Source organism: Fundulus heteroclitus, chromosome 11 (genome assembly GCF_011125445.2).
Source record: "Fundulus heteroclitus isolate FHET01 chromosome 11, MU-UCD_Fhet_4.1, whole genome shotgun sequence".
In the NCBI taxonomy this organism is placed as follows: Eukaryota; Metazoa; Chordata; class Actinopteri; order Cyprinodontiformes; family Fundulidae; genus Fundulus; species Fundulus heteroclitus.
Genome location: NC_046371.1, coordinates 9,207,338 through 9,233,897, shown reverse-complemented (window position 1 = coordinate 9,233,897; position 26,560 = coordinate 9,207,338). Strand labels below are relative to the sequence as shown.

At 39.8% G+C, this 26,560-nt stretch overlaps 1 protein-coding gene across 2 annotated transcripts in view; it reads left to right on the top strand.

The window, feature by feature from the left end:
- Positions 1 to 14,188, top strand: part of gria1b (glutamate receptor, ionotropic, AMPA 1b) — a 126,242-nt gene extending 112,054 nt beyond the window's left edge. For both annotated transcript variants that reach the window (XM_036142811.1, XM_036142812.1), the window contains exon 18: positions 10,458 to 14,188. In XM_036142811.1, coding sequence (XP_035998704.1) covers positions 10,458 to 10,670 — 213 coding nt within the window. In that variant the 3' untranslated portion in view covers positions 10,671 to 14,188. The remainder of the gene's footprint in view (positions 1 to 10,457) is intronic.
- The last annotated feature ends 12,372 nt before the right edge of the window (positions 14,189 to 26,560 follow it).

The following is a 26,560-nucleotide window of genomic DNA, read 5'->3' as shown; positions in this document are numbered from 1 at the left end:
ATGACAATGGGAGAGTAAAGGAAGAACAAAAAGTGAAAGAAAAGAAAAAAAAGAGTAGAGGTGAAAGAAAGAGGAGATAAAAGGAAGAGAATGATAAAATGTCCTCTGTCTGCTCCATCACCTGGAAAGAGACACAAAAAGAACAGCACAACCAACAGACATAAAGCAACAGATACACTCTAATAACACCTAGATGCCATTGCTAAATCATATATATTATTATGTAAGCTGACATGTGTAATGTGATATTTGAAAAAAGAAAGTGACACAACATAAATAAATAAATAAATAAATTATAAGATTACTGTATATAAGTGAACACTTAATACCTGGGACCCAGCACCTGTGGGAGATGTGAAAGTGCACTAGTTTAGGTGAAGATTATCCAGAAATAGCTTGATAGTGATTGTGGAGAACCAAAGACCCACCTTCCCCGAGCACAGAGGCAGGCGTCAGGGGACCCGTAACCCCGGACTCCCAAAGGGGTCCCTAAAGCAGGTCGCCCAGGAGGGGCCGACACAGGATATCTGCAACCCCCCCCCCAAGGAAGGAGCAGAGACGACCCCGAGGAAATCCCCCAGCCACCGCAATGCCGACGCCCTCAAGAGCCGCGGAGACGAGCCCGTGGGCTCCGCCGGCAGCCAGCCCCGCTGAAGTGGTCCCGGCCATGGGCCCTGAGGGCCAGAGGCCCCAGGGGCGCCCCGCCCCCGCGACGAGGGCCCCGGCCGCCCCCCGGGGGGCCAGGCCCCGCGAAGAGGCCGCCAGGAGCGGGCCGGCGCACGCCCGGGAACCCGCCCCAAACCCGAAGCCAACTAATGCGCCAGGGGGCCAAGGCGCCCGCCAACGAAGTGGAGGAGGGCAGGACGTGGGGGGATGGGCTCCGCACCTATCGGAGACTTGAGATGTTCTTGGGAGAGGGAGCGGACCACACCCATACCTGAAAAAAAAAAAAAAAAACTCATTCACCCCATCCCTCCCTTGTGCCCCACTTGCCACACACAGAAAAAAAAAAAAAAAAAAGACGCTGTACACACATTCCCACATAACACTCACATCCAACACTGACCAAAGGGGGGGGGACACCCCAAATCGACTATACGACTGCTTGTGCCCGACCCCCGGCCCCGGCCCCCGACCAGACGCCCCCCGGACTGGGCCCCCCCAAGAGGGCGGGCCAACACGACCCGCACGAGCCACCCGGCCAGAGCCCCCCCCTCCCCCTAAATACCTAATAAACCCACTCCCTCCCCCCACCTTACCCTTGCCATCCCTGCCCCCCGCCCCCTGGGGGGAGCGGAGGCATCAGCCCCAGACCTGGTAGGCCGCTGACTGCACACCGCAGCCCCCCGCCAAGACCCCGGACACAGTGGCCCGCACCTCCTCCAGGCCCCAGACTCCTTGCCTCCATCGGAGAACGGGGGTGTGCAGAAGACCCCGACCCTCCCTACGCCTGCTCAAATGTTGTGTTGTTGCATGTTGTTCTCAAGTGCGTTTAAAAACTGGGAGCGCCGAAGGGGATGCACGGCACAGCCCACCCCCCTTTCGGAAGGTAGCTGTTGCCAGCGCACCCCTTCCGTGTGACTGCCCAGAACCCTCAATGTCTAAGTGGGAGAGGAGGTGAAGGGAGCCGTCCGAGGTGAGGCCCACACAACATAAGCCCCCTCCCAGACGTCTTCCCCCCCCCCCCCCCCCCCCTACCATGGCCCAGAGTTTAAGAGCAACACCTTCGTTGCTGGTCTAAACCCAACGATTGTTATCCTGAGGGTCTTAGGGAAAGATTTTTGATACTAAACCTAAGTACTAAAACAGCAGCAGAAAATAGTTTTACAACAGGCATTAAATCTGAAAGCAGGAAGATACATGATACTACTAATAGTGTTGAGACACCTGTCCATGTCAATGAATTTGTCTGAACTAAAATGTTGTGGAAAACTGTTTTTATTACTTTCCTAAATCATCAAGAAGGAGATTGATGATCTTCATTCAGCCAAAATTTATCATAATTCTTCCAACAATGAGAACAGGTTACAAAATGGGGCATGTGTCCCTGAAGGGGGTCTGGTCTGTTCCAGTAAAAGTAAAGAAAACATTACGCTTTTAATCATCTTGGTCTCCAGCAATGGCCTCCATGGCCCATCTTCTCGAAGCCTCTCCCTCACTAAGGCTACGTTCACACAGCAGCGAAATACAACCCAAATCTGATCCTTTTATCTATATGCAACCCATATAAACGTCTTTTTCATGGCAGTGTGAACGGCCCAGTTCCTATCTTTTCTCCCCTAAAAAACTCATATTTGTGCCACATCCACATCTGGTCCAAATTCACATATCGGCTATTTTTGAAAGCGTCGGCAGTCTGAACGGTGATGTCGCATTTTATCCATCTGTTACGTCACTCTCCTTGCTCTCACTAAACCTCCATACACAGCAGTAGCAGCTAGCGCTCCATAAAGACCATTAGTAGCGGGCTTTCTTCTTACCTTATTTTGTCTTGCTTTTATGTGGTCTTAATATCGTCGGCTCCCATTGCTCAACAGCTTTCTAAAAATTAACAGGGAGAGATCCCAGCCAGTTTCCACGTTTTTAAAAATGTTTTAACACCTCTAGAAACAATTACATTCACCATTACCTCAATAAACAGTGCGCTACTGTGTGATGTCTCCTTCTGTTATCTGCACACTCGGGTCGCTTTGCGGTTTTTAACCATTCGGACAGAAGTATGATGCCGGTCGCATTTAATAGTAGCTACCTCAAAAGAAAATTCAGATTTCAGCAAAAATCTGGAATTGAGCATCAAGACATGCAGTGTGAACGTAGCCTCAGACTTAACAAAAGTCAACCGTGACTTGGGCAGCTGCTGTGCAAAATAAAGAACTATATAGATTCATAAGTCACAGCTATAATAAAATGTTTATGCCACATAAATTAAGACAGTTATCAAAACAATTTGACCAAAACAATAAGTAATAAGTGCAATAAAATTGGCGTAACCAGCTCGGAAATGGAGTAGGCTCTTAATCTAATCTTAGTTTTAAATGGGTCTCATTGTTCCTTTTTCACTTCAAAAGAAAAGACAATTAGGCCATGTTTAACAATTTTAAACATTTTATCTGATCATTTCCATGTGCAATTCAAATGAACAACAAACTCATCTATGAGGATGACAAGATATGCTGCAGTAAACTGGTACATGGCGTTCAAAACCCTAAACAAAATTTTCTTCAAGCAATTGTTGATTATTTCAGCATTCGGTCTTCTCAGGTAGAGGTCCGTCCCTGTCATATGGCGTCTTGGTAAACTTCACAGCTTCCCTTGGAACCTTGCATGATGCTGCCACCACCGTGTTTCAGGGTGCATGTTATATCATGTCATCGTTGGTTGATGCACCGTGTTGTTCATGAGTCGAAGATCTCATATCCTAGCCCTTACTAATACCTCTCTAAAATAAGATATTTTAGGTTCTTTATAAGCTCTTGGCAATCTAAGGCTTTTACTAAAGGATCGAAATGTGCCCGTGCCTGAAAAATGCGACCAGCAAAATGTTCCTGGCATTCAGTCAAGAATATTTAATCCTAGCTCAGAAAGTGCTTCGACGAAAGTTTGTGTGACCACAGCATTTAGGTAATTGCAGCTGTTTTATTTTTATATTTTTACACTAAGATTACCTTGTTTTAAGATTAACTGTATTTGGTAAAGGTCAAATCAATGGTAATTAAAGTTTAAAAAATTACTAATTGATTTTCCAGGCTTATTTTTACATCACAGAAACCTGACATTTTAACAGGGTTGTCTGCAATTCTTAGATCAGTTCTATCTTTTCTATTTAGCTGGATAACCTTTTATTTTTCTGAGCTCTGACAGCAACAATAAGTTAAACCATGAGACAATGTGCCTTGAAATGTAAAAGTCAGTACTTTCTTCAGGGTAAGACGCTTGTGGGAGCTGGAATACGAGGATCCTTCAGTATTTTTCTGCTCTTAAAACCTAGCAAGCCTGAAACACGCTACAAATGTGTTGATCCGCCATAGGAGTTCATGTTGTATCGTTTGTGAATAGAGCTATATATGTAGTGTCGTGAGCATCAGCTGCTACTGTTTTTCAGTATGCTGCCACAGGGCAGCAGCACCAACATGACTTCCATTTCAAAGTGAATCAACTGAACTCTGCTCAGCTGCCACTCCAGTCTCTGAATCCTCATCATCGCCGCCGTCTGTGTATGATGAAATTGCAGTCGTCTCCTCACAGACTGTGTTATTTTATGCTGAGGCTTTGATGAGTGGCACAGAAGGAACAAACAAGTCATTAGAGGTTAGTGTGAGCAAAAAGCTCTCTCCTTCACGCTGGACTTTTGTTATTCCCTTCACATGCAAGTCTGAGCACAAAAGGACTTAAAGTGCTCTCTGAAGGCAGCAATGACACAACATGTGGAAGATTTCATCAGTAAGAGCAGATGGAGGATCTTGCCGACCAGATTTACTCTGCAGTTGTATGCATGAGAGAGGAGCGCTGCACCTGTCATCCACACAGAAACCCACAATAATGCTTTCTGACACTGTATTTTGTCATGTTGCAGCTACAGCCTTCAGTGTAAGTTATTAGGGATTCATGGGATAGACCAACATATGGTAGAACATGATTGTGAAGTGGAAGGAAATTGATCTTGGGTTTCAATTTTCTTTTATAAGCAGAAATCTGAAAGTTGTGTCGTGTGGAAGTGGCTGTGAACAAAAAAAATGCATTGTTTTACTTACTTCATCATGGCAATGCATGAAAATAAGTAATTAAAAAGGTTTCCTTTACTTGTTTTTCCCTTACTTGTTTTTGCCAATGACTCCTTTAAGTTATCATTTCTGATTTGTATTGACAGAGTTAAGCTTTTGGACTGAATATACTGATACTTTTGGCCAACATTTATGTTTTCTGCGGTAATTTGTTGCCTTTTTTTTTTTTTTAAAAACTGTAAATGGGGCTGCATGATATCAGGGAATCATGCAATAAGTAATAATATCAGTGAATGTTGCGATAACGATATGAATTAGCTGAGCATTAAAGACGGCTGTTTTTTTTCAGATTTTGGGCTCACATCCAACTGGGAAATTAATGAATTCACTGTTTTCATCTCCACAGCAAAGTTTAATTGGAAAATATTGCTTCTAGCCTATATCTGCTATTTTGTCAATTAAATAATATATTTGTAGTTTCCGATGACCTGACCACCTTACCATCTCTTTATCTTCAAAACGTCTTGCTATTATGTGGTTTTAGTTCTTTTTATACCTATTTAGATAAATGCAAAAAGCCTTAGAAGCAGTCTGTTAAGGTTTCCCAGGGCTTAAGCAAATAATAGCTGTGTAGAATAAGCTTCTGCAGAGCACAAAATTAAATAATGATGTTATCGGCACCTTTTCTGTTAAACTTGGGTAGCAATAATTCCACAACAGTAGTGCATATTTAGGCTTTATATAGCATCTCAGTTGTGAATCACATGCTGTAAAATTGTTCAACAAGTCCAAAAAAGTCCATGGCAGCCTAGTGTAGCTGCTTGTATTTACTTAAGTGTCAAATGAATACAAAGATTACACTACTACTACTACTACTATTACTATTACTGTTTACACAAGGAAGTGTATTTCTTACATAATTAAAACACAAGGTAGGTATCCAATCATGTTTGTGGATATGATTTTTATCTTATTTTTCTTATACTCTAAAATACAGTCGGGTACGTGCTGTTTATTCATGCATTTGTAGACTGGAAGTGGTCTCAGTTCTTCATTTCTATGCATTTTCCGTATTGACCTGACTATAGGGCGAGTTTTTTTTTATTATAAATAATGTGAAAAAGTCGAGTCGCTTTATAATCGGTGTTAACACATGCTGATAGCTGTCTTGGGTCGATAAACAGCCACAACAGCATTTTTTTTTTTTGCCGGGGATCTTTTTTTAATCACAACAAGGAAACGTTGAGGGGAAATGAAAATGGAGCGATGAGGTGATTGTCCTGAGCAAAGAAGGTCAAAAATGGGGTAAGCTAACAGAAAACTGAGGCAGAGTTATGATGCTAATTTTAAGATAATGGTGGGTTATTTTGGGAGAGGTGTCAAACAACTGTCAGGCTGCCAACAAATATTGAGTTATACAGAGTAATGTGAGGAGACGGCGAGTCCAAATAGACCGTCTGAAAAATGCTAACATAGTAAAAGAAAAGCTTTTTGCCGTCGCTAAAGCGGCTGCTTCCAAGAAATTGTCCAGAGAGTTCTGAAGTTTGTTTTTGAGAAACGCAACGAGGGCATGCCTCGTCTTTGGTGCAGAAGGATTATTACGGCTACGGTTACGGCTTTGCATTACAGTGCAAAACCAGCCTTGCCTTGGTTTGGGGGAAAGAAAACTCGTAGACACTTGATCAGATTGGAAATACTGACCAAACCCCCGTGTTATTTGACATAACTACACCTGTGACTGAGTGTTTTTCTTCAAATAAGTCTGAGAAAGAGGGGGCTCCCCTTACAATCGGTGTCGCCCTATAGTTGGGTCAAAACGATACTAGAAATATTTTCTTTAGATTTTCACATTTTTACCAGTCAATCACTGATCAGAGCCAATCAACGGAAAACTATCAGAGTTTAAACTCAGGCCAATGATTGGTGTGTTTCTATAACACAGAGGTAACTCATTCCAGTCAGATTGTCATTCAGAACCATGTCTGTATTTTCTATTGAGAGCTTTTGGCCATCAGTGGGGTCCCTACATCCCAACTCACACCTCTGGTCATGAAATGTTAAATGTGACGGAAGGACGAGATCCCAGATAGAAGTGACCGAACTGAGCTCCGGCTGTATGATGGCCGGGCTCAGCCTTAGAGATGCAGTGAGGATTCCAGGGGAAGCTTGGAGTAAAGCAGCTGCTCCTCCTCATCAAAAGGAATCAGCTTAGGAGGCTTCTAAATTAGACGCTTCCTGAAGGCCTGTCTTTGGTTGTTTTCCAGGATAAACCCAGAGAGGAGAGAATATTGCTCAGGAGAAGTTGTTTGGGTTTTCTTTCTAAAACCGTAACTATTATCATTCATCAAATTCTCTTTGAAACACCGAAACATTTTTTATTTCTTTTGGTCCGACTGTGAGAAAGTACTCATCTTGCAATCCACAAGTTTTGGCTTCAATTCCAGGTTCTTCCTGCTGAATGTCAATGTGTCCCCTGGCAGGGCACTAAACCCCAGGCTGCCGTACGATCTGCGTATCGGTGTATGAAAGTTAGAGGGATTTGTTGAATGAGCCTCTAGTATAAAACCTTTTCTGTGGGCGGGATGACTTGGAAAGTCCAACTTAAATTCAACCCATTGTCACAAACCAGCCGTCCATCATCTATAAACTTGTCCTTGTAACGCCATGGGGGGTCAGATGCGTATCATTTCCATGGTCACTCTGCGACAGGCAGGGTACGCCCTAGTCTGGTCACCAGTCCATCTCAGGGCAACACAGACACACAACCAATACTGCAAAAGAGGAGAACATGCAAACTCATGCGATTTAAACCCATGGCATTATTGCTGCAAGGCAATAGTGGTGCTACTTCAACACACACACAGAAATATATCAGAAAACAAATCTTCTGCAAACTCTTTATTGTAATGAAAGATCTGTGTTTGTTCAAGCTGTCAGTTTCCATGGGAGTCAGCAGGGATAATTGAATTAGAGACAGATGCTGTCCTGTTGTGTTTTAAGCACATACATACCCAGAATGTGACAATAAACCCCTGTAGGAAAACACAAAGTTACGCTAACTAACTGAAAGCAGACTTAAGCATTGTGAGCAGGATTTCCAGGTGGGATTGAATTGAATGTAAGCAGTTAAATTCCTGCTGTTGAGGTAAAAGCAGAAGGCAGACGTGGGGATGTTCACCAGGAGATTTAGTGCCGCTCCTGTAAATGAATAAACCTGGGATTTATTTGCTCCAATCTATATGATGACTGTGGAAGCTTGGCAGCCAAACGCGAGGGCGTGTGAGAGCCTCAGAGGCTCGACTCAGGATATTAACTCTGGATCCACATCATTAGTTTTACTGAGAGGTGACGCGCAGAGAGAAAAAGAGCTTCACACGAGAAAAGCTGCTGAGAAAAATCTGAAGTCAGAAGAAAATTTCTTCTTATACGAAAACCCCCTATTTTTACTGGGGGAAAAATAAATCATTTAAGCCAGAGCGGCAATTGTTCTGTGACAACTGGGGAGATAGACTGTTTTTACAGATCAGAAGAGCAGTCCCAACTTTCATTTTTAACTTTAAGTATCAAATCTATATTTTAAAAAGATTATATCTAACTGGCATAAACAACAGATCTTTATTGTCAGATGTAACCTACTGGGTGTTCTTAAGCAAAATTGACAGGTATCGCTCAGTTAATATGCAGTAAGAGCAGACCTACACATAGCACTATATCCAAACATCACATTAAACAGTAAATGTATTAGCTAATAAATTAATCTGTCAGTTATTTATTATAGAATATTTTATTGTAATGGGAAAGAAAGACAATGTTAACTTCAGTTTAACCTTCTGAAATGAATATCATATTAGTTTTAATAATGTACCTGTGAAAATAATAGATGGAATAAACCTATGCTGAGAAAAACACCTAATCCTTAGTATTTTATCTTTTACAATAATAACATAAATAGTAAATATATATCATAAATAGCTTATATATGTATATATTATATTGTAGTTTACAGGCTTTTTGCAGCTGGTATCTTGATGACTGGTGAAAACAACACTTTCTGATAGCAAGAAAAAGTAGAAATAGACTCAATCCCTGCAGCCTAGAGAAATTGATGGCTTCTCACATTTAGTATGTTGGTTTCTAGAGGCCACATGATGTGTCAGAATTAGTGAAAGAAAAACCACGCAGAGGTCAAGGCAGAACAATTGTCAAAGAAAAGCAAAAGTTCATTGTGAAAAAAATTCTAAGATGCAAGAGCAAAATCTGATACAAATAATTATTTTATGCATCTTTATTCTGCCCCAGTTACTCTGGAAAAATTAGTTTTCAGTTCGAAAAAGTTTATTTATGTGCAAAGAAAATCTGCACACAGTGGTTCCATGAACATCTTGTCTCTCATATTTGAATGACTTCCAGTACAGTAAACCGACAACATTACATTTTCAGTCTTGCAAACAAAACAAAACAACAAAAGTTGGCCAAACAGAAACCACCCCACATGTGCATGGCAAATAAGCTGAATTTGCATGATATAAAATACAATTTTGGTTGTGTTGCTAAAAAAGTTAAAATTCAGGTAATTAAACATTCATATTATTGCATGCTTTCAGATGTACATCACTTACCTTATTTACTTATTTAGAGGTGTCCTTAACTCATAACAGAGACAAGAACCAGAAGGTACAGATTTGGGAGTGTAGTGATGGACTCAGACCTGAACCTCCAAAAGCATCTAAAGACAATTAAAAAGTCGCCCTTCTATCACCTGAAGAACATTTCCAGGATTGAAGGACTGATGTCTCAGCAGGATCTGGAAAAACTAATCCATGTGTTTATTTTTAGTCGAATTGATTACGGCAATGGTGTTTTCACAGGTCTGCCTAAAAAGTGGACCATACAGCTGCAGCTGATCCAGAACGCTGCTGCCCGCGTCCTCACTAAGACCAAGAAAGTAGAGCACATCACCCCAGTTCTAAAGTCCTTACACTGGCTCCCTGTATCTCAGAGAATAGACTTTAATATACTTCTGTTAGTCTATAAATCCCTAAATGGCTTAGCACCTAAATACATCACAGACTTGTTATCAGTGTATCAACCCTCCAGACCACTCAGGTCTTCTGGCTCCAGCCTGCTCTGCATACCTAGAATCAGAACCAGAACCAGACATGGAGAAGCAGCATTTAGTTCCTATGCTCCACTGATCTGGAACAAACTTCCAGAAAACTATAAAAATGCTAAAGCCTAAGTTCATTTAAATCAAGATTAAAAACACATTTGTTTAGGATTGCCTTGTTCTGTTCTAATTAAACTGTTTTACTGAAACATCATAAGTTCAACTTTGCAGTCCAACTGTTTTTAATAGTTGCTGTTTAGTTTCTGTTTTCCTATGTTTTAGTATGTTTCAACGTTTCTTTATTCTGTTTTTATTTTCCTATGTTTTTATCATGTAAAGCACTTTATGTTGTCTTTGTACTGAAATGTACTATACAAATAAATTTGCCTTGCCTTGCCTCAAATCCCCACGTAGGATGCTGCTGTTCTGCCAAAACTCAAATTTAATGTATGGGTAGATAACAATGAATACGTATCACTGTTGTACACCCCTAACCTGTTATTTGTGACTCTCTTGTTCATGGGGTGCAAAATCCCACATCTTCCATCCAGTAATTCGCTCCTTGACCTTAGCTTGACTTTAGTTTCCTGACTTTGGTTGTTGGTTCCTCTCTCCTCTCTGCCTTGCAGGAGCTCATCGACGCGGCCATGATGAGTACCAGCCTCGGCGGGATGGCAGGTGGAGTCGGGGGTGTCGCAGCGGCAAGTTTGAGCGGAGGAGGATCAGGACGAGGGGGAGAGAACGGGCGCGTGGTGGCGCACGATTTCCCGAAAGCTGGAGCTCAGGGTTTACCCTGCATGAGCAAGGCAGCAGGGCGTGGACTCTCTTCCACGGGCATGTGACGCAAACCCAGCCCGCTGATTGGACACAGTGCTTATGGCTTTTGGCTAGTTGGGTAAGGAGAGGACAGAAGGGTATATGGGTGGGTTTCAGGACAAGATGAGACGAGGACAAGGGGAGAGAAGTGGATTAAGTAGGGAAACTGAAATTAAAGAATATGGTGAAAATATTGGGAGAAAATATTGAGAAAAGGGAAGGTGTAAACATTGAAACAGGTTTAGAAAGCAGGCAACCTGAAGGATGTTCATGTTCACCTTAAATGGCCCGAATGCAGCCGAACTCTAATGAACTGAGAGCACCTGAACACGCCACCTGAGCTGAATGAAGCTCCTGTAAGCAGCTGGGCTCAACAGCAACATTAACTGCAACTCCTTTTTCTACGTGCACTGTCTTATACTGAACTCCTTCTCTTCTGCAATAACAGGACCTGAGGGGGAGGGATTTTTTTAAGCTTCATAATGGCTGAATTAATGCACTGTCTCTTCCCGCCCGTTGAATCTCTCTCCATGCGCTGGGTGAGATCCAAACACAGAGCTGTCTCACGTTCACGCTTAACAACACGCTTCTGAGCCGGAGATGTCTGAGCATGTGAACATTTGAAATGTTTTTTTTTTACTCGGAAACACAGACTGTGAGGTAAAACCTGAAGAAAACGCTGATCCTCTGATCAGACGGCCGCCTCTATGATAATGTCATAGTTAAGCTGCGACAAACTTGTTGAATATTTGATTTTTTTTTCTATTGTGTTTACATGGATAAAGGTAAGCCAGATACAAACATTTCTAAAGCCTGATTTTATATGGAAACATCATAACATGGCATCGCTGGTCATAGTGAAAAGGAGGTTTTGTGTTAAAGATTTGAAATAACAGGAACTAATATAAGTAATGTGGTCATCCAGAGGTTGTAAAACACAGAGTTTGTATTTATTTAAATAGAACTAATAAAAAATATGCAGAAGTTGTTAATAATTTAACCACTTTAAGCAGCAATCAATCTTATTAGTTGTTGTTTGACGTTATCGGGTTTCTCACATCGTTGTGGAGAAGTTTTGGTTCGCCATTCTTTACAACGTTGCATCACTTCATCAATGTTAGCGGATATTCGTTTCTGCCCAGCTCACTAACTGTGCCACTGCAGCATTTCAAGCATTTTGATGACTGGACTTGGACTGGGCCATTTAAACACCTTCATTCTGCTGCTGTGTTAATTAATTAATTGTCCTGTTTATAACTCAGCTTGGCCCGCAGTCCAGCTGTTGGACCGATGGTGTCACATGTAATTCCAGAAAACCTACTTATACAGAGGGGGTTGATAGTCAACTCACTGACTCCAAGGTCCTCACCTCCTGCAGCTGCAAAGAAAAGCCCATGTCGTCACCCTTTCACCACCATGCGTGACAGTTAAAATTCGGTGTTTGTGCCGATTTCTTGTATTCAGCTTTCACCAAACATGGTGTGCTGCCCGCTAGCGGAAATGTCTCCATTTGTCTCATTTATACAAAGAACATTATTGCAAAAAATTTGCAATCTTGCAAATCTAAGCCATGCTGCCATACTGTTTTTTGGGCGCAGAGAGTTGTCCTGCCAAAGCCTCTAACACTTAACCTGCTGACTCAGACCTGTAGACATGGAGATGGAGCTCTTGGGCTTTTGACTTTTCTCTGAACATCGCATGCTCCCATGTTCTCTCTGCAATAGGGTGACCAGTTCTGTGCCGCATTTTTCACTCCTGTCCCATATTTGACTGGGTCAAATTCTAAAACGTCTCCAACAAAACCTTCAACAGGTGCTTTTCCGAAATGTAAAGATGTCAGCGCTACAGTCATCGTCGCAGAGCTGTGTTGGTTGTCAATCAAAACCACGAAGCGGTGTCTGATGTCAAGACCAAGCTGCGTCCGATACTCGTGAAATAAAACACACCAGGCAGAGGATTTTATTGTATGTGGAATATAAAGGAAACTACGTGAAGGAAAAGGAAAATACGGCTGAAACAAAGACTATGGATCGGTTTATAACTGAGTGAGTGAAAGGGGCTTCTTGGAGAGCTTTTTGTGAAGAATGCCAAAGTTATTTTTCAATTTCACAACGAGGGTGACCATGATGTGACGATGTGAATCAACACTGTAAAAGTGAGAAACGCAGAGCTGAAAAAAGCCTCCTGCCAGTTTAGGGAGACATATTTACTCAAACCCAAAGATGCCTACCAGACATACAAGGGAACAGCAGTCAAGTTAACTTCAATAATATTTAACTGTACACAAAAGCTCTAAAACGTTTAAAAAGCGTTCGACTTTGTCGTGCGCTAACAGGCAAAGCAGAGATTGATTAATGTAATGCGAGATCGGTGTGTTACATTAACATTTATGACATCATTATAGTGTTGTGTGTCTCGCATTGTCCCCCATAAGCATCCTTGTTGTCCTACATCTGGTCACCCTACTGTAGTATGACAACCTCAAATCTTTTGGAAATAGCCTTATAAGCCTTCTCAGATTGATAGGCACCACTTGCATTTCTAATTTTCTCATTAACTAACTGACTTTTCTCATTACTGATGCCTTTCCACCTTGACTGATGGGGATCAGCCATTCAGTGCTTTTGATTCACTGTTGGCTGCTAAATTAAAGAAAGAAGGATGGACTTTACTCACTTCTTCAGCATCTCACAATCTGGAGGAAAAAAAAAACCTGTTCTCAGGCCACATTTTTACAAGAAACCATTAGGTTGAAAGAAAAGCTTACAGCGTTTTGACTCATAAGACTGAATTATCCTGGTTTTATACAGCTGCAGTTAAAAAAAATCAGAATTGTAGATTATTGGAGACATTTTCTACTAAAGAACAGGAGCCAAACTGAACAAGTCAGTATATTTTAGATTTTTAAGGGCTTCAGGCGAAAAGACAGATTCACAACCAGTCAAAACTAATTTCCTGTTCAGGTGTGGTGCTGGATTCAACTGATCAAAATAATAAATAATTAATAAGTGAGAAAAGCAACGACTAAACCCCTAAGACCAAAGTGTCATCATCTTTATTCACACGGCCTTAGTTGAACCGGTTTTTCCGGCATTTTGTTTTACAGTAAAATTAAATATTTCATGTGTTACCGGAACACAAAAATAACTATTTTTTTCCTTAAACTAAAACAGTCTTGGCATAATCACCATTGCTGTTGGTTTGTGGAAAACAAGCTGTTAAAAGATGTTTCTGCTTTTCATCGTGTGACTGAAATGGTGAATAACACCAAAAGGATCTCAGAAATGTGCTGCTTTATGAAATAATATGGCAATTTTTTTTTTCTTTCTCCAGGCTTTTCTAAAATTCTCCAGAATTTATACTAAAACAAATCGCTGCAGCAGTGTTTTGTTTTACTCTGAGATTGAACGGTCAGAAATAAAATGATTGCAGTTATTTGCCTTGGATGATAAAAGAAGTGTGTTTCTCTGCATAATGTTCTTATTTATAAGTCTACATGCTTTTAATTTTGCCAGTTACCATTTAATAAAATCTTTAATCATAATCCTGACTTTTTGTCCTTTAAATTTTTCTTGTGTTAAGTGTTTGAGTGTATACCTCTGTGACTTGAGTTGCCCATTCTTTGATTTATATAGAAACTAAACATGGCCTCCATTGTTTAGTCCTGGGGGGAGGACCGTTTAGGACCGAATCTATATGACTCATTTTTAATAATTAACTGTGACATATATTTATACACAGGACCATTCGATCCCTGATAGACCAGTGTAAGATATTTACAAAGAGCCTCATAGATTTTTACTCAGATTAACCTTTTGAGGTTTCTATACAGAAAAAAAACATTATTATCTTCAGCTGTCATTTTATTCATGTTGTATTAAATAATACTGTATATTCTTCAGTGATGGTATCAAGGTGTTGGTTGGTTGTACCTGTAATACCATAACGGTTGGTTTTGCTGTTTCTATATCTCTCTTTGCAGGTGAAGAAGCAGACTCATAGGATGTTATATTGCTCTCTCCCCTTTCTCTCCTCTTTTTCTTTCACCTTTTCTCCCTTTTGGCATTTTGTCTAATCTGTTTCTCTCCTTTTTTACCTCTTTTACCTTCCTATTTCAGTGTCCTTTTTAATGTGAAAAAATTGTCCCAGCATAAATTCTAATAACACTTCCTGCATATATAAATCTAAGCAGAGCACTGTGGCGAACGCAGTAAGGCTCCAATTGTGAAAGTAAAATCTGTTAAACTCTTTTTGGCATTAAGACAACAATTCTTATTGCCACATTGCCAGACAGGACACGAAACATGAAACCTTTTAAGTATAGCATGTTATTAAATTGATTGTAGATTATTATAATACATGTCTGATCAACATTTTAAGACTGGGAAAGAAATTAGAAATATTTACCTTTCATAGTTCTGGATTATAAGAAAATAAGAAAAAAAAACACAAGAGCAAGGGACAAAATGGTAAGAAAATTGTAAACTATTTATGATTAACTAAAAGTTAAAATCTGCTCTTAAAGTTGATTTTCTTGCCACTTTTATGACTCCCCGATGGCAAGGGCAAAAAAGCTTTGTGTCCTTGATGGTTGCAGGTCTATTGAGCTGCACAGGTCAGACCTCATGCAACATGCCAGCACTGCTGAGGTTGGATGCACCGAGACGTTTGCTTTAACTTTCTTAAAAGATCCTGGGGGCGTTACAATGAAAACGTTGGGATGTCAGTGAAGACACAGTAGAATCTTGACCCAAATTAAAATGGGCTTCAAGGAAAGAAAAAATGTCTTCAAAGGCAAACGCCTTCTAACACACCTAAACATTTCCCCCTTGGGGATGCAACAAACATCCTTTCATCCCTCGCTTCATTTCCTTCCATTCATCCAAGATCCAATTGCTGGGGAAACCCTAGATGTTGTACCAAACCTGGGATAACGAAAGTTAAAAATAATTGTATCCACTGACAAGGTGCAAAATTAAACTGGAAAGTCCTGGTGGCTTCCAGCATTATTGCCCTGATAAAGAGATGCAACTTCCTGTTTTTTTCAATGCTGCATAGATGGGGACCATTTATTGTTTATACCTTTATTTAACCAGGTGGTTAGTTGAGACCTGGGGAGACCTGGTTAGTGGTGAAGGGGGGCCAAACCACAGGCTGGCTGTGTGGACATGTTGCAGTAGGTATCCGTTTTGACTGAAAACCTTTAACTGATCTTTCAGCCAGACTATGCTGCAGCTCGAAATCATCCACCTGACAGTCTACGTCTGCCAAGAGAATAACATCTCCTAGTTGGAGAACCATCCATGTTTTGCAGATTTACAGGAACAACTCAAAAAATTATGTTGTTGTAAAAAGTTCAATATTGTTTCTGAGTAATTTACTGTAAGAACGTGAAACGCATATATAGATTCATAGCACAGAGTGTAATATTTTAAGTTATTCTTAGTCTTGTAATTGGGATTATGGCTTACGCATACTAACACCCAGTGTCATTGCATTTTTTTTCTGTTGAAATTATGATAAATGAATTAAAAGTTTTGTAATTGAAGACCCTAATTAAAATGAATCAGTTTTGCTGTGAATGTATCCTGCTGTGAGATCTCTAGAACACAAGCTGATCTTTTGATCTTAAAATGTTGACTGATTTCAGCACATAAACCTGACCTGTTAGGCAACAAAACACTCTTACAGTCATTGAGTTGTGAGCGATTTTAAAGAACCAATTTTAAGAGTGTAAGCGAAGCTGCAGTTGATAAACTTACAGAGAAACCAGGGGCTTTTTTAATTGATCCCCTTCTACTAGAAAGTTTTGAACTGAAGATGTTTCGTCTGCAGATATTTGCTTCTCCTCCATAGTCGTTTCCCTTTGGCTTTCACCTTTTCATTCTTTTTATTTATTTATTTTTTTGCCCAATCGATTCATCTCTCAGTGCAACCTCTTAATTTCCAGTTTCCAGCACAAACACCCACTCATATCTCCCCTGTTCTTCCTCTTACGATTCTATCCTCTCCTCTCTGTTTCCCTCATTTGCTCTTCTTCGAACTCTAAGGATCTTTCGTTCAATGGCTTGTGGTCCTGAGGGGGACATCGCATCTCGCAGCACCTCATTACTTTCCCAACTGTGAGGGGGACCCGAGACAGATGGGGCAGGCAATTATTCCCCAGAAGGGCCCTGATTAGGAGTTTGTGGCCCATTGCCTTCCTCCGTTCGCCTCTTCAAAACATCCGGTAAAATATATCACAGGAGGTCAGCAGTAACCCAGAGAGGCGTCTCTCAGTGCAGAGACAAAAGTTTAAAGTCAGATTAAATCTGTGAAATTGAGCAAGAGAAAATTAAGAAGTTCTTGTTATACTATGATTACACCATGTGAATCAAGCCACATAAAAACTTTAGAAGCACCTATTTCTAATTTGGTTGATATTGCTGTTATTTTCAGTCTAATGCAAGTGCAGCAGAGTCATAATTACACGCTCCCTACCATAGAGGGCATAACATTATTATCTAATGCTAATAAACTATTATCATTCATTTTATTTATTTGGCTAGAAGATAAACTAGAAGGCTGGCATGAGATAAATTATAGCTATGGGAAGGAATTTGGATAGATTATGCAGAATGACAATCAATTGGTATCAAGGAAGTTCCTTAAGATTGTTTGGTGAAAACTGATCAAAGCTACAGAACCGGGGACCAGTGCCATATTCACAAACACTAAGACTAAAACTAGCTCTTATTCATGTATTTTTAGGGAAAATCACAGAATTTCCCGAATTCTAATATTTTTCTTAGAATTTTACATCAGTAAGATAAAATTTATTCACAAAGCACCATAGGCCTTAATAGAGCTCCTAAAGTGGAATAAAATGTTAGGAGTCGTGAGGAGGACTTCTAGCGAGCCAAAGAGTTTCTGAAGCAGGAAAGGTGCTGGAAACAGAGAGAGCTGATTGGCTGATCCACCACCTAAACCTGGAGGAAATGAGCACATTAACTGCTTTAACAATCATACAAGTTTATAGATAGATGGATAGATAGATAGATAGATAGATAGATAGATAGATAGATAGATAGACAGACAGACAGACAGACAGACAGACAGACAGACAGACAGACAGACAGACAGACAGACAGATAGATAGATAGATAGATAGATAGATAGATAGATAGATAGATAGATAGATAGATAGATAGATAGATAGATAGATAGATAGATAGATAGATAGATAGATAGATAGATAGATAGGATAACTTTATAAAATTCATTTGTTTCAGGCTTTAGTAATGTAATTTTATTGAGAATAAACAAATAATAGAAATTATTGAATAATCATTGATAAAATTTAAGAAATGTACAAAGAATATTGTAAAGATACATTTTTATATTATTTAAAGAAAATGCTCTCCATAATAAACATTTTAGCAGAAATGGAAAAAGCTGCAGAAAATACATAAATATACGCTCTAGACAAGAGAAAAGAGGTGTGAAAGTATTTTCTGTATAGTTCCTGATGACGTCAGTAGCTTAAAGAGTCAATTGAACTTTGTTTGCTTCTCCTCTCTGGATTTTGATTGCAGTGCGGAGTGCTTCTCAATTTTGATGCGGGTGCATAAAAGTATCAAGATGCGCAGAGAAAAAGATTCATTCATCTGCGGTAATGTGCTTCAAAGTCAACCGATTTGCACTGATATCTATTGATCAATTTACCTTTAAACACTCCTCTATTCTCCTCCCAGAGCTGTGCGAATTGAGGCGCTGCTCCTCTCGTTTTTTCCCCCCAATTTTTTCACCATTTTATGTCAGTCATTTTGCCAAATAAAACCACTTTATACAAGCAGACAATAACAATAAAATGCTGACAGGTGATGGCACATTAATGTCAAATAGATGAAGTAGTAAAATGGCCTGTATGGTGCGTGTCCATAAAAAGCTAATCAAAATAATTATTAGGATGTAAAGGTACATTCAAACATTTTGATGCAGTGAGACAATTATTTTGTCCTGCTAAGTTTGATCATCATGACTCACATTTTTTAATCCAGTCTTATGAGTTAATCAGTTGATTCTGTCACGCTAATTCTGCCAAGTCCATTTTCTTGTACTATCAACCAATCACAGCTCATAAAAGACAGCATCACGCCTAGCAGCAGAGTCAACCACACCTCCTCACTAAATATTAGTTAAAATATGTAAATGTCGTCTCTGTTAGATATCACACGAGGTTGTTGGAGCTGCTGAAAGCAGTTACTGGGAAAATAATAGAAGATTCACAGGCATTGTGGACGTCACAGATGTGACATACATAAATATGGACAAAAGGGACTGATAAAGGAAAACGGGTCAGTCGTCTCAGGGCAGCACATACACAAATAATGCCCAGCAGTGACTAATTTCTACTGAGGACATGTGAGGGGTGTACCACTCCTGAAGGGGCATTTCCCTGCTGATCTATAACAAGCTGATGTAACCCTTATTCGGGGCTCGCTCTTCCTCATTCCTTTTTCCTGTGTCAAATCTGCTTATAGCCCCAGTACTGATCTGTGCCATTTATCTGGATTGTTTAGATTAAAAGTGCTAAGGTATTATTTCTGTTTTGAGAGTCAATTCCTACTACAGAAGTTATTTAGTTATTCAATGTGTGACTGCTTCCACGGGGTAAAAGGACAAGGCAGGACGCATCTAATTGCTGACAGGGGGCGGTACTCATTTACAACTTCTTACCCACAGTCGAGCTCAGCAGGTTTCTAAATCACTCTTAAGCTAAGACTCCAAGGTGGGAATTTCTATGCTAAAATAGGAGCTCTCTGAGAGGACTCTGAGAATCTTTGTGAATGTAGACACTGATCTTTTAGGTGTGAAGTCTAAAAATCCTTTCAGCACCCCTCTTGGGTCTGCTTGCCGCTATGTCTGAGGCATCACAGACAAAGAAAAACTACAAGATCCAAAGACATAGTCAATAAACAGGCACAAGGAGGCAGATGGTGGTATACTTAGCAGTGAATCCAGAAAATAATCGGTAGTCAGAGATCAGCGTAAGGGTCAGTTTCCAGATATCAGGTGAGCAGTAGGGCTCCAATTCAGCAAAGAAAGGAGAGAATAATCTGAGAGTATAAACTTTTTTTGTAGGGGCAGAGGCTGAGGAGAGTTTATGAAGTGACTAACACAGGTGAAATAGAGAGAAAAATAGGCTTTTCACTGGGTGAGGCTGATTAAAAACAGCGAAACATAGCAGGAGGAACTTGGAGGCATGAAAACTAAAAATAAATGCAGGCAAGGCATGACAAAAAACTTGAATGATTACAGCTTTCCACAGATGCTGTGGTTCTGTTTGTTTTTCCAAGCCATGACTTATCTCAGCATGCACTGGAGTGGTTTGCAGCTGAGTGTGAAGAGGCTGGAATGAGAATCAGCTCCTCTGAGTCGCAGACAATAGCTCTCTACCGGAAAAAGGTGGACTGCTCCCTTTGGGGTGGGGTCAGTCTCTGACTCAAGCACAGGAGTTTAAGTGTCTCTGTGTCGTTCATGGCTGATGGTAGGTTAGAGACAGAGAAGGACAGATTCTACTGGAGTAGTGCGGGTACTGGTCCGGTCTGTTGTGGTAAAGAAAGCTCTGAGCCAAAAAGAAAAGCTCTCAATCTTGAAGCGGACAAAATGAGCTTCCTACACAGAGTGGCTGGACTGCGAGAGATAGGCCGAGGAGCTCAGTTATCTGGTGGGAGCTTCAAGTGGAGCTGCTGCTCCTTAGCATTAAAAGAAGTCAGTTGAGGTGGTTCAATTGGAGAATGGAGAGTTTCATCGAGGAGAGCAATGTCTGGTTTTTCCTCATTGGCCTGTTACCCCCATGACCTGATCTTGGGTAAGTGGAAGACAATAGATGGATATCCAATCAGGCCGGAGCAATGTTATTTCCAACCATTATTCAAATAATTAAAGTGATTTTTTTCAGCCCTTGAAATACTTGAAATTCAGCCATTATTATTATTATTATTATTATTATTATTATTATTATTATTATTATTATTATTATTATTATTCCATCCATCCATTTTCAGAACCGCTTTATCCCTCATGGGGTCGCGGGGGTTGCTGGTGCCTATCTCCAGCGTTCACAGGGCGATAGGCGGGGTACACCCTGGACAGGTCGCCAGTCTGTCGCAGGGCATTATTATTATTATTATTGTTATCAATAATAATAAGAAGAAAAATGGGGATGATGATGATTATGAAAATAATAATAATACAATTTATTTGTAAAGCACTTTTCATATTTAAAAGCAATCCCAAGGTGTTACAGAGTACAACAAGATTAAAAACAGGTTAGGTTAGTGAATTCCTGAATTGCTGATTTTATTTCAATGTGGGATTAATGAAGTAATTTTGAACTGAATAGAAGATAATTGTCCATACTTTTATAATATTTTTTAGGTAAAATACTCCTGAACCAAAGGAGGAAAACAGCACAGGTAACTTGTGTTTTAACCATTCTCATCGCTGGTTACCGGGTACATTTACAAGATTCCAACAAGGAATTTACATGTTAATAAAAATAGTGGTATTATTTTACATTTAAATTAGGTTTAGGTGTGTGGAATTTGGTTAATAGTAAGAGGATTGTACAAATATACAAACAATGTTTATGCACCATGTGTGAATGTACTTTATAGCAGAAATTTGGTCAACCAAAATACACATCATGAACCTTTGGACTTTGGATGTTGGTTTTGTGTTAAATATGTAGTTTTCTTTTGGCTTAAACATTGATATTCTGATTCAAGCTGTGTTCTGTAGTTACTGTTCCCTCAGAGTAGTTCTCATTTGTTGTTTATTGTAAAATCTGTCTTCCCTTTAGGTCAGTGTCTCTTTACTTTCTGTTTTCCTGTTGTTTTTCATCACCTTTTTGTAAGAATGTCACCTATTTTAATGCCAGCTTGATTTTATATTTGTTTATATCTGTGTTTTAGGTTATTTCCCACTGCTTTGTATTTAATAATCCAGTAAGGAAGATGTTTTTCATACATGCACCCAGTGCCCGGCCAAGGGCGGTCTCCCCAAAAAAGCAGGGATTAAAAAGTAGAAGATGGTGAGACGCTTCTTCTTGGTGAATAAATCAACATCAAATTGGTTTTACCCCCTCGTTAAAGTGATCATTGTGTCCCAGGGCTGGTGCTTACTAAGCCACTTTATTTCAAAGTTTTCCCTCCAAGTTGAGGGTTTTGAATCAATCTTCCAGCTAAAGAATGTGTTCATATTTAAGCTTCTAAAGTAATCGACTCATTCATTTTAGACGAGCTAACCCCACCTTTGTCATTTTCCATGGCAAATCTATTCTGCAATTGCTCTGCCTCGTGCCTGGAATTGTTTCTTATTAACAACAATTCATGACAGGTACATTAATACTCTAATTACTCCTGATCTACTCTAATTAGGTGGTTACAATCCTGGACCTTCTTAAAGAACAAACACACGAGCATGATATTGGCTCCCAGGCTCTACAGCTGTAGCATCCATTTCCAATCCTCCGGGGCTGGTGTCCTTTGGTATTTTGGAGTTTCTTCTTCTCTGACACGGGTGTTCGCCAAGGGTGAAACGTGCGTTGGGGGGGCGAAACTTTGCAAAGGCTGCATGGAGATGCTGTCACTTGAGTCAGGTGTGCTGAAGAAGGAAAGGAGCTGAAGCATGGATGACACAGCATGCGTTTTCTCTAAGCACTGTAGAAGAAGTGTCTATCCTTTTCTTTCACATTTGTGTCCAAGATGTGTGCTGCAGAAATATGCTCAGAGCAGGTCAGAAAATATTTATTTAAAGTTAATTATGTGTTTGGTAAATACACAAATGTCATGACTGCTTAATAGAACTGAAAAATGTAAACTCCAGTAAAAACAAGTGAGGTTCCAAAATGTGTTTTTTATGCCCCTATTTCAGCTAGAATTACCAGCCTAAGGTTGGAGGAAAGATCTAAAGGGAAATGAGTATTGGAAGGTGGCTTTTCAATTAAAAATAACAGCACGCCCTAAAGAATATGACAATTCCTCCTCTTTTTCTATCTGCCTCTGCGAGCAGCTGTATCTGCTTAAGGGCTAGGCGTTTAAGGAGGCTTATGGAAACATTACACCCTCTCAATCTGAAATCTACATCGGCTTCCAGTAGCTCCCATCATAGTCTGCCTGCCGGGAAATAATGGTAATACTCCAATCAAAGCAACCCCTGGCCCCCCACGGCTTTTAAATGGAAGGATTTTCCTCCAAAACTGGAGGCGAATGGGCCTCCTCCTACCTTTCATTAAATCCTAGTGTAAAGTCACCAGACATACAGAAATGTTCTGAGATTAATGTTAGCTCAACTTGGGCTGGAACAGAAACTAAAAAGGTAATTAAAACATAAGATGTGTTAAGCAAAGTCTGTTTTGTTTTTTAACTAGAAAACTATTTAAACAAGTATTACTGAAGCAACTGAGGATTTAATTGCATCTTGATTTAATTGTGATTTTCTGGATTTCGTTAAGGCAACAAAACAGCCGTTTTCAGTATAGGGTTTAAAACAAAGTCAAAGGAAGCACAAAAGGAATATGAAGACCTTTAAAAGGAAATAGTTTTCTACATGTCAAGACATGATTGTGGTTCATTCAAGTTGAAAGAGAGTGAGAGAGCAAGAGATCATTTTATTTTGGCAAATACAATGATAGCCTTTGAATTTCTTGTCACATTCAGCTCTATGGCAAGCAGAATGCCACTCTGGCTGCTGGGGTAATGCCAAACATACTTGCTTTACCAGGGGAGGCTTTAAACTTATAAATCCTCCCTTGACATCCAACCCTTGATGATTTATTTCATTGCTATTAAGGTATTATGTACAAACTGATGCCAAACATGACAGGCGGAGGGGGGAAGAGGGATTACAAGGACAGTATAAGGGAAAAAGAGAAAGGAGAGAAACAAAGAAAATATAGAGACAAAACTTTCTTAAACTGACACAACAGCTGCAACAAAACGTCCTCTTACAGTTTCCATGGTAAAACTGAGGAAAGGCAGCCACGATCACTTGCAAAGAAACAAACTAATGAAAAAAAAGGTAACTCATACCACTGTTGGCAGACACGCAAGACCTCAGTGTCAGCCTTTGAAATTTAAAGTGTCCAGTGCAGAGTCTTTTTTTATTTGTTTTCCTCCTGGACTTATTCGAAGGAACAATTTCCCCATTATTGTTGTCCTTTGTGACATTTTCCCCCTGACGAAGGCCAAAGAAAACCTGAATTACCACAGATTTCTCCTCCCTGGTTGGACATGGCCGATGTTGAACAGAAACTCATCTGTGGACTTGTAACTCTTACACATAATCTCGTGTCGGACAGAGCTTACATCATGATGAAGCGCTTTGTCTTCAGGGATTAAACAATCACACGTCACAATATGAGGACAGGATTTTATTAAGGAATTAGAGAGAGTTAAAAGTTGTCAGATAAGCAACACATGGAGTGTCAAACTGATGCAGAGCAAGGAAAAATAAGCTCTCTTTGTTTGTATTGCCATGGCAGCTTCTTTGACCTCTCAAAGAGGATTATGGGGGTTTAAAAATGACCAAACGTGGACACAAGTTGTGTGACACATACAAGGCAAGCTAATTGACTGCTAGGATATTAAGAAAAACCAATCAAAGTGTGCAGGAAGTAATTACAGCTGTGGGTTAGCGTTGACTTATTGCAAAGTCCTTATCGGCAAGGGAAGCAGATAGAAATGCGATTATTATTGTAATCATCCTCATTGAGCTGCAGACATTATTAATGTGTGATGGAAGAGGATCAAGATAAGACTCATCGCTGAGGTTTGCTATGGATCCAGATTCCTCGAGCTTTGAGATAACACAAATATTACTGTGATACTGTTGGCCAGAAACACAATTCCAAAGCAATACATTTGATATACAAGATAACCTTAAGCACCGCCTTATTTGTCAATGGATTGCATCCAAGGTTTGTCAACCGTTTCCCAGAAACGTTTAAGTTTTAAGATTTTTTCATTTGTTCGTGTTGTAGTAATGTCTATATTGCCTGCTTGGGTTTCAGCACCATAATCCTAACAACACATGCTGTTCAGAGCATCCCAACTTTATCTGAAAGCCCACACTTTCATTTTTCCATTGGCTATGTACAGTATTTACAGTAATGGGCAAATGTGTTAAAATTAGCTGATGAAGCATTTATTCATTTACGTTTACCTTCTTAACACGTTCCTTCTGAACACTTTAAAGGGGTCTTGATCAATAGTTACTTGGGTTTTGTAAAACTCATTGCAGAGATTTTCTTTGGACATTGGTTTGTCTTTCCGTTTCTGTCCAGTTCTTGTTCCTGCCCATAACAGCAGGCTGTGCAGCAGGTGCTTAAATACAAGATGACTGACAAGCTGAGGACAACGTATCGGGCTTGAAGGTAGAGTGAACAATTTTTCCAGAAACGTTGCTAAGAAACACCCAAGTTAATTATTTTTAATAATTGCACATGCATAAGATGATCTTACCTTCTCTTCTGCTCCTCAGGGGGAATTGTGTGAAAAAATCTCCCAAATACACTCTGGTGTTATTTCTTTCTTCTGAGGCTTTCGTTTTCTTCTCATAAATGTTTAAGACAGTTTGTTTCTTTTGCCTCTCAGCCATTTTGAAAGTATACTGTGAGAGCAGCGGAGCTACAGTACAATGAGCGGCTAACACCGATGTTAACTGGATACATAAACATTGGAAGAGCGAATGCGCGGCCAGCAAAAGGAGACTTGCAAGGAACAACCACACACATTGGCATTACATGAAGGCGTCCCAATGATTGGCATGTGGGACAACCAACAGATAATCCTTCTGGAACTCGAAGTCATAAAAAGACCGTCCACTATACCTTTAACATTGATCAAATAGATACTGCTTATTTTTTTGGATGAATTGGTAAATCAAGGGTCACCCAAGTCTACAGTCTTATTTCACTGTTGTTTTTTTATAGTTTAGACTAAGTAAACAAGCATCTACTGTGTGTTAGGTTCCTAGCTAAATGCATTGAGACTTAACTTTGGTCGAAATATACAGACAAAGTACTCCATCAGATGTGAGATTAGTTTTATCAGCAATATTTATGGAATGGATCACCATAAGAAATGTTGATTTATGGCCACCTGAAACTTTAAACGGTATGGATGTAAACCAATCTACATTAAATATTACATGGCAGCTGGTTAGCTTACATAACACAAAAGGTTCTCCGAAATATATTTGGATATTTAAAAGACAGAAAAGCTTTATTCTTGGATGGGTTAAACAAAACAAAGGCAGAATGTGTAAGGGCTACGATTAAACCATACTAGTCTTAACAGAAAACCAGTTTAAAGTAAGCCAAAATGAGCTGAGGTAAACTCATCTAAGCCAAATCAAAGAAATATTGAACTAAGTGAGAATTGGCTAAATTAAGCAAATAATTTCTTGGCAAAATTAAAATTATTTGAGATTAGTTAAACTTGTCTAAAGTTAAGGTACTAGATTAAATTAAAATAAGCCAAACTGAGCAAATTAAATGTAGGGTAAATTAAACAGCCATTATAGTTAAACCCAGCTAAAATTAGCTAAATTAAGCAAATAAAAGGAAAGCTAAAATCAAACTAAGGTAGTTGACCCTAAGTTTAAAAAAAGCAAAGCAAATGCAGTTTAAATTACTGTAAACGAAATTAAATTTACTTAACAACTTAGTCATACTGTTTTCATCGATTCAGAAAAAGAAATGAGATTAATGTCTGTGTGAACGATTGCTAGTAACGAAAAGTCCAAAGACCCAATTTGAAGTTGGTTCTTTTGAAAGTTGTCTGTTCACACAACACTGGTTTCGTTTGGGACTCTTTATAGCTGAACAGGTAAGAAACATTCCTCTGAAAAATCATGTGTTAGACACTGG